Raw genomic sequence first — 9661 nt, 5'->3', positions numbered from 1 at the left:
ATGACAAAAAAACTTATTCATTAAACATGTTAAAAAATGAGAAACATATTTTTGCTTGCACCATAAAACACAATTTGCTTATAGACTGAGATATTGATGATTACAGGTATTTATTTAATTACTTTAATATTATAACCTGTACAATCAGAGACAGTTATGCTTTGACATATATGCAATTACAAGATAACTTACTTGGTTTGCATATTTTTAGAACTTCTGTAGTTGCTTTGATCTGTGCATGTCCATTATACAATGTTAGGTTCTGTTTCTGCAGAATCAAGGATAGTCTGTTTAAAGGTGATATGATTTCCTAAATGAAATGCAATTAATTAAAATTCAATACATATATAAGTTTGTCATATACATGGAAATTTAAATATGCAGTTCATATTCACATTCATTATTTGTAAAGCAGTTATTACATTGTACATATAAGAGTAGTAACAATTGTCAAAAATCAAAACAGACATGTCAAGATAAAGAAAACCAAAAATCAATAAAGCAATCTTAAAAATATTTTGACTTCTAAATGTATGTTTTTAATAATGATTTAGTATTCTACATGTATACCTTTAAATTTAAAATGAATGTGACAACCGCTACATCAGTTCGAATTTTGGCAAGTCCTTCAGCTTTTGGATTTTCATGTGAAGCACTTTCTAGGTGAGCTTTAAATCCCCTGTAACCTTTGATAATAACATTTATTGCTCTAAGCATGTGTGGCATCCAACGAGTTCCTCCTACACGGGTTGGAAGTATTTTCGTCATGTTAAGTGCACTGAAAGCTCGTTTTAAGGCTTTCTTCTGTTTGGGACCTCTGCGGTACAAGTAGTAAAGACCTGTAAAATAGTTATTTGAAAATTTGACTTAAGACATCTTCTGTAAGACTTTATGTAAATAAATTTACATGATTAATAAATAAGGGTACAATGTATGCCATGGTGTATATGTATAAATTTTTTACATTAAATTGCTATACATCAATGCATGACATACATTGCATATGCATACATGTAAAATATAATAAGCTAAATGCATTTGAATTGAATGAACTAGGACTTTTTAATCATGATAATTATTAATTGTTTTATTGCCAAACATAATAACTTTATACCAAGAAGAAGAGTTATGGTTTTATCATACAATTTAGATGACTTAATAGCATCCTTAAAGCTTAACTCAACTCTGTGAGCCAAGCAATGAGTAACAACTATTTCTGGGTTTTCTCTTTTCATCAAAGCAGCCACACCATTTCTTATACCTGAACAAAATATGTCTTTAAAACAAACTATTTTTGTAACATTACATTGACATTGTACATTAAATTAATTTTAATCATATACTGTAAAAATGTTTTAATTCCTTTATCATGTTTAGAATTTTTTCAAATTCTATATGTTTACCACGGTCCATATTTACTTTAAATCAATATGAAGGTCTAGATTGAGGTTCTTTCATTACACATGTTTCAGTATAATATTCTTTTAATTTTTTAGGTCATTTGTCTTTTCTTTATACCCATTATTTTGTATTCTTTATATTATATGAACATGATGAATGAAGAATTTCATGTTTATAAACTAGTACGTACATACACTGTCACACATATAGCTACAGAGAACATATACACATTTGCTACGCACCAAGCACATGTGAAAATAAATAACTGTATCTACACCTCATTATTTTATCTATATGGATAAGAAAATGTGGCATGAGTCAGAGTGTCAATGAGACAACTCTCAATCCAAGTCACAAATTGTAAAAGTAAACCATTATAAGTCATAGTACAGTCTACAACATGGATACCATTTTTTCTACTGTAAATATAAAAAAGAACATGCGGTATGATAGCCAATAGGACAACTATCTACAAAAGACCAAAATGACACTGACAGTCATTAACAACTATAGGACACCGTACAGCCTTCAACAATGAGCAAAGCCCATTCCAACCCCATCCACATTGTATATTACATAATAAATAAATTAAAAAATAAATTAACCTTGCATGTTTGATGCACCGTCTGAGCAAAAGCCAATAAGTTTACTCCACAGTTGGTTGGTATTGTCCTCTGAATTTTCAAAGCAAACAGCTTTCATGTAATTAAATATGTCCTGAGATCCTGCAGATTCAGCAGTACCCAAATCTAAAAACTTTTCAATTATCTTTCCATTTTGGGCACTTCTTACCCACAATGACTCATATTCATCCCCCATGAAGTCAGATGACCCATCACAGGTGAGGCTCAGAAATGGTGTTTTTTTCAAAAGGTCTCTGGTCTCATTTCTGGAAACACTGGCTATATTTTTGACAAATTCACAGGCCTTTTTGTCATTCAGGTAGCTATTGCCAACATCAAGACCTTTAGCTTGATCCAGTTTACATATAACATTATAAGTTTTAAAGCTTAGATGATGTTTAGCAACAGCATGGGCATTACGAAAGAGAATGCTAAGTCTGTCATATTCAGTTTGTTTTATAGAGTTAATGGCCTTTGCAGCCAGTGAATTCTGAGGAAGTGGCCTCTCGGCAACAGATGTTGCACTGATGTGAGGGGAACTGACTTCATGATTTTGGATGGTGTCAATCCTAAAATTCGTACACCCAGATAAGAATTTCCATCCCTTTCCCTGCTCCTTACAGTATGTACAATACATAACGGAATTCTCATTATCATACTTGAGCCAGGGACGACCGTCCATCCAATGGGTTTTGAACTCTCTGACGCGCTTGTCCTCGTATTTTTTCTTTGCTTCTGTAACTTGGTCGGAAGTGCGAGACAGTCTTTTTGGTGCCTTTCCAGGTCTCGCACTATCCGACCACCTCAACAATGAAGCCATGTAACGATGTAAAATTATGTGTGTACTTTTATCTTTCGATATGAAAACAAAACTGGCACCACTTCTTCATAAAATTAACGGTAACCAGTGACCAGTCACTGAGGTCGTCCTAATAACCAATCGTCTAAATACACAAGATGTCAAGCGGACAGTTACGAATTAATGTCTTCCGATGCAAAAATGAACATTTTTTTTTTATTTTCTGTTATGATTATATTTTATTTAGTTTATGCAACACAAATTAATCAATAACTACCGAAATTTGAAATTTTGAAAACACGTGGTACTGACCGTTTTTGCGCTTTTTTTTTATTTATTTTGAACAATCGGTTATTAGGGAGACCGTAAAAACTGGTTTACGCTACTTTTGCAAGGAAGTGAGTATCAGTTTATTGATCTCGATGGCGTTGTATTGACACATTCGGCAGTTAACTTACGGTAACGATTAAAAAAGTGCACACAGATATGCACTAGACCGGTCGGACTATCGGCAGTGTACTTTTTACTAGTCCGAGCTTAATTAAAGTAGACACGGGCTTCGGGCTACCGCTTAACGTCGCAGACTGTGTTTATGTGTTACATATTTGTTTTTCTCTCATTATTGGTTCATTTATCAGGCTGTAAGTTTTCTCTTTTGAATTGATTTACCTTGCCATTTCCAGGCTTTTTATAGCTGACTGTGCGGTTTGGACTTTGCTCATTCTTGAAGGCTGTACTGTGACCTATAGTTGTTACTTTATGTGTCATTTGGTCCCTTGTGGAGAGTTGTCTTATTGGCAATCATACCACATCTTCTTTTTTTTATAAACAAGGGTTAAACTTAAAGCACCTCCACTATGGCCTGGGACATAAAATAAGTTTATGAGTATACATACATGTACGTAACATTTGTACATTTGTACATCTAGAATTATATCAAGGTTATAACAAAATGCACCCAAATTTTCTTTAGAAAAAGAGCAATAACCCTTCAAATGTTGTCTGATTAAATTTCTTGTTAGAAAGCTTTTGACATGGTGAACAATTTTACTACTTTAGTTTTCCCAAAACTATAATTATATTATTTTATAGATATAACTTAAATGATATCTCTAGGTTGTTTTTTCCAAAGCAATGTCTCAAGAAACATATGTGCTTTAATAAAAATAAAGATTATAGCTAATTTCCTAATGCATGAAGGGCAAGACTTTTTTTACTTTGTTTGTATATTGTACAATAGTAATTTAGATAACATCCAATTGCTTTTAACCATTATATTTACAGGTTTAGGTTTGCCTATATTTATTGTATGAAGATGTCAGTCTTACGTTGTACAAAGCTTGGGTAAACGTTTCAAAATCAAAATTCTACTCTACAAGAAATTAGCTGTAAGATGAACATTAAACTACTGTCACTTAGCATGCTTAGGGAAAACATAAAAAAAATCAATGAAGGATAATAAACTTAATTCAAATAGTTTGGGGTGGGGGTAAAAATTGCTGCAATTTTTCTTTAATTGAAATGATTTTATACTTTCCTGTGGTCAATCTATTTTTCCCAAATTAAGTTAAGAGGAGAGTAAGGGGGTCAGTGTTTATCCTACATTGAACTTTTGATTTCGACCCTAATCATGCTAATTCTCAATTGTTGTCTTCTGCTTTTACCATATAAAATTGAGAAAGGAAATGGTGAATATATCAAAGCGACAACCACCCGACCATAGAGCAGACAACAGCTGAAGGTAACCAATGTGTATTCAATGTAGCGAGAATTCCCGCACCCGTAGGTGTCCTTCAGCTGGCCCCTAAAAATATGCATACTAGTACAGTGATAATGGATGTTCGAATTATACACAAGAAACTAAAATTTTAAATCATAAATATATTTACTTAGCACAATTTTTTCTGTAATATACATTGTATGTTACCTGTTCTTTTACTTCTCTTACTTCTTGTAAGCATAACCAGATATGTCCACAGTGGTACATGTAGCATGCTGCATTATCTGATAGAAGAACAACGTCTTACTTTAAAGAAGTTGATATTTATAGTCATTATAATATTCTCAAGAAGTGAAGCCACACACGACCAATCCTGTTTCACAGATTCTAAAACATGGGTGAAAATTGTATGCTGAAAAAGAAATGCACAAGACAATTTTTATAGATGTAAATTGATACTGAATTCATTCCAAATAAAAGACTACATGTACATTTATTTATATTCATTTCATAAGAATCTATTCCATTAGAATCTTAAATCAAGGATTTTTTTGTTTTTTATAGTTAGTGTGATACATGTACATTTAAGAACACAATGAAAAATAATATAAAGTTCCAATTGATCATGTTTTATATATATAAAAAAATTGCTAAACAGTTTCAAACTCAGAACAACCTTATACATGATTTACAAATAAGCATATTTTGGTTTTCCCGTTTGAATGATTTTACACTAGTAATTTTGGGGCCCTTCATAGCTTGTTATTCGTTGTGAGCCAAGGCTCTTTGTTGAAGACTCCAGTTGGTATTACTTATTGTGCAAACAGTTTGTGGGGACAGAGACAGCATATTGATTTACCTGAAAAAAACACATCACAGTGATATCATAATCAACTCTCCTTCATTGGCAGTGTCCACGGCTGGTTCGTGGATAGTCTGGCAACCTCCATGCAGTCTGAGGTCTGTCAATGCCGCGGCGTTATGTCTTCATTACATTCAGCGAGCTTTCGAACACTTTTATCCTGATTACATACAGGATTAAATCCCACATGAATGGGTTAAGACAGACTTATACTGCCCTTCATGTCTGGAGGGACCATCTCGTCTGCCATTTGTTATTGTTGTTGTGCAGATTACGCGCCTTTTTTTAAAAAGAGGTAACCAAGCAAGGGAGATAAACAATACGGTGAATAACGCGTTTCGATGACTTTACTTTAGTGAATAACATTTTTCAAATAAAAATTTCCAAACTTTTTATTCATTGAAAGAGAAGATATGTATCAACTGATTACAAATATAAAAAAAATGTGTGCTAGGCATCTGCTGTTTACAGAAAATCAAATATATCGATGTTGACCTACTTCATGTACTTTCAATGCCATTACACTGTTGTATATATGCGGACGGCGAATGCATTCAACCTATTTTTTTCAAGACAAATATGGCATACATCGATGTAATACTATGGTTTTGTCACTTTTATAAATGATTACAAAGTTCCCAAAATTTCACCATATTCCGTGTTTATGGACTTATCAGTTTTTATTTGATTTGCCTCTTACACGGACCTGTCGTATTACCTCTCTAAAGAACAGCTTGCAGTCTTCAATCCTATTAATGGTAAAAAAAAGGATAAATTTTGTAATTTAGCCACTTTGGTAAATGTATACACAGATAAAGTCAGACGGAAGTAACTATTTTTGGGGTTACACTAATGACTGGACCGAATGACAGGACCGAATGACAGGACCAAATGAAAAATGCTAATAACTTTTTCTTTTCTTGAAGGATTGATCTCAAATTTGAAATATAATAAGGTTTCATCATTTGATATATAGATTTAAGAAAAAAAAAAGAAAAAAATTGTAAGAAACTTTAGAAAACGTGACATGACCAATTCTGATAATGACAGGACCAACATCGAGAATGACAGGACCAAATAAAAATGCTAATAACTTTTTTATTTTTCAAAGAAATGATCTCAGATATCAAATATGAAATGATATGTCATATTTTGACACCAAAATGTTATAACAAATGTAAATTTATTTTCAAAAACTTGACATGACCATCGCTGGCTGACAGGACCATCTTGGACAATGACCGGACCAGATGAAATTGCTAATTTCTCTTTTGTTTCTCAAAATATTTTTCTGAAATTTGAAATATAATAAGATTTCATCATTTGATAAATAGATTTAAGAAAAAAAAATAAAAAAATTGTAAGAAACTTTAGAAAACGTGACATGACCAACTCTGATAATGACATGACCAACATCGACAATGACAGGAACAAATCAAAATGCTAATAACTTTTTTATCTTTCAAAGGAATTCTCTCAGATTTGAAATATAAAATGATATGTCATATTTTGAAACAAAAATGTTATAAAAAATATAAAAAGTTTAAACGTGGCATGACTATCGCTGACTTACATTACAAACCTCGACATTGACAGGACCAGATGAAATTGCTAATTACTTTTTATTTCTAATTTAAAAAAAAATTCTCTGAAATTTGAGATATAATCAGATTTAAGCATTTTATAGATAAAGATAGGAATAATATAGGATAAAATATTAAACGTTTGCTGTAATGTGACCTCGACAAGGACAGGACCAAATAAATATGCCATTCACTTTTTAATTTTGAAAAGAAATTATGTCAGATTTAAAATATAATAAGATCTCATCTTTTAATACATCAATTTTGCGAAAACATGAAATGACTAAAGTTTTTCTATAGAAATCCTGGTTGAAATTTATAAAAATAATTAAAAAAAAAGCACACATTGAGATTGAATGAATAAGTTTTAAGAAAATAAGGGAAAAAAATAACTTGGGGAAAACGTTAGGTCTGCGAACGCCCAACGCGTTATTTGAACTTTTTATTGGTAAATTGTTGAGCTTGAGAAACTTTGTAGATTTATATATTTCTGTGAAAGTCTATCCTACTGTTTAGTACAACTATATGTTTATTTATCTAACTACGTATTTGGTTTATGAGAATAAAGATCAGTCATTCATTCATTCAGAATACTTTGTATATTAATTACCGGTCATAATCTGACACATCTGAAAACAATTATAAGGTAACAAACAAAAGGTGTGACATAAGCCATAAATAAGTTGATAAATCCAATAAAGATTGTGATGACAGTAATTAAAATCACATAGATTCAATATTTTATTTAGACAAGACAAGACAAGACAAGACAAATACTTTATTAGAGTCTCACCTCAAAATTGACATACATTTATAAAATTACAGTAATATTTAAAACAACATGAGCCACTCTAAAAAGAGTTATGAGAGACTATAAAATTTCTACAAAACACATTATTATCTACAATTATATAAAATACCTTTTCTTTTTAATAATACATCATAGCAGATTTTGGCTAAAAAGTAACACATATTTTATTTAAGTCAATACTTGCAATACATAAATATACAGTACATACAGAGTATATACACAATATAAAACAGACAATACACAAATATAAATTACAAGTACCATTCTATTAAGAATTATGAGAGACTATAAAACCATTTCTATAAAAAAAACTAGTTAAAATACATACGATTATTATTTTCATACCGCCCTGTTTCAATTCTCAACGGAGCTACTCCGCATCCGCACATAATAATTTATGTCGTTGTTTTATTAATATTTTCAGAACAGTAAATAATTATTTCCATGTATGCTTGAGTATATGCAGGGTATATCTTGATAGTTTTTCCCCCTCATAATAAATAAATAAATAAACATGTCTTGAAGCATGCATGATTTCTTGGTAGTTTTAAATAATTTCATAAAATATTATGTAACTGAATCAAACATTTTCACGGACTTCTTTAAAAAGTTTGATACCTTTCCAAAGTGGCTTAAATTGGGCTTCATGATGTCAAGAAATATTATGATGATTATTCAATAAATCTTAACAGAGACATGTGTATATATGTCTCTGATCTTAATTAATTTATAGTTTAATCAGAGACATTTTTTCTTAAATCTATATATTTAATGATGAAACCTTATTATATTTCAAATTTGAGATCAATCCTTTAAGAAACGAAAAAGTTATTAGCATTTTTCATTTGGTCCTGCCATTCGGTCCTGTCATTCGGTCCAGTCATTAGTGTAACCCCTATTTTTGCGCCAGTTTTTGGGTTACACTAATGTCCTGACAATGTCCTGACAGAAATGAAAATGCTTAATTCTTTTTTATTATTTGAAGGATTTACTTGAAATTTGGAATCAAGCAAGATGAGAACTTATATTTTATAAATAAAATTTAAAAAAAATAAAAAAATATTTTTAAGAGTTAGAAAACTTGACCTGACCAACTTGACTTTGAAACTACTAATGTCCTGACCGATATGAAACGGCTAAAAAATGTTTTATTATTGACAGGATAGACTTCAAATTCGATACCAAGGAAGATTAAAACATTTAATACAAAAATATAAGAAAAAATAAGAAAAAAAATATTTTCAAGAGTTAGAAAACTTGACCTGACCAACTACGTACTCCCGTGACTAATGTCCTGACCGATGTAAAATGCTAATAACTTTTTTGTTCTTTGAAGGTTCGACTTCAAATTTGAGGTCAAGGGAGATTCTAACATTGAATACAGAGATATAAGAAAAAATATTAAAAAAAAATTATTTTAAGTGTTAGAAAACACTACTATTTTCCGCTTCAAGTTGAATGATGAAACATAAACTATTTCATTATTCATTTTTTAAACATCGAATAGTGAATAGTGAACTATTTCATTATTCATTATTGAATTTTGAATAATGAACTATGAATAATGGACGTACTTCAGCGCGGTGTAAAGGTGTTCATGAATAAAACGTCCGTCAAAAATATCCGTGTTCGTTTTTTTCCGACAATTTCTGTTATTGGCTTTCCGACTTTTACTACATCATCATAATGATACAACCACTGAATATAAAGGTGCACGAACCGAATATAACACCGATGCTTTTACTGAACATAATGAATAATCTACTGAATATAAAGAAACCGGGACTACTGAAGGTATTACATAATGTACTGTAAATGATATTGAATCTACTGAACATAATGTCGAAAGTACTGAACATAAT

General features: G+C 31.0%; 1 protein-coding gene across 1 annotated transcript; it reads right to left on the bottom strand.

Moving 5' to 3' along the window:
* Window positions 1-558: 558 nt before the first annotated feature.
* LOC134691594 (zinc finger protein 862-like) lies at window positions 559-2917 on the bottom strand. Its single transcript, XM_063552160.1, has 3 exons — window positions 2007-2917; window positions 1115-1261; window positions 559-839 (listed from the first exon to the last, which is right to left on the bottom strand). The coding sequence occupies exons 1-3, from the start codon at window positions 2842-2844 to the stop codon at window positions 559-561; spliced, it is 1266 nt and encodes a 421-aa protein (XP_063408230.1). The 5' UTR covers window positions 2845-2917.
* Between the last annotated feature and the right edge of the window lie 6744 nt (window positions 2918-9661).

Source organism: Mytilus trossulus, chromosome 11, assembly GCF_036588685.1.
Source record: "Mytilus trossulus isolate FHL-02 chromosome 11, PNRI_Mtr1.1.1.hap1, whole genome shotgun sequence".
In the NCBI taxonomy this organism is placed as follows: Eukaryota; Metazoa; Mollusca; class Bivalvia; order Mytilida; family Mytilidae; genus Mytilus; species Mytilus trossulus.
The sequence above is the reverse complement of the archived record's forward strand: the minus strand, read 5'-3'. Positions and strand labels throughout refer to the sequence as shown.

Coding starts and splice junctions, on each gene's coding strand:
- LOC134691594 (XM_063552160.1), bottom strand. CDS start 2,844: ATGGCTTCATTGTTGAGGTGGTCGGATAGTGCGAGACCTGGAAAGGCA. Junction 1,262..2,006: donor CGGTGCATCAAACATGCAAG/GTTAATTTATTT, acceptor TATTTTGTTCAG/GTATAAGAAATGGTGTGGCT. Junction 840..1,114: donor AACCATAACTCTTCTTCTTG/GTATAAAGTTAT, acceptor ACTATTTTACAG/GTCTTTACTACTTGTACCGC.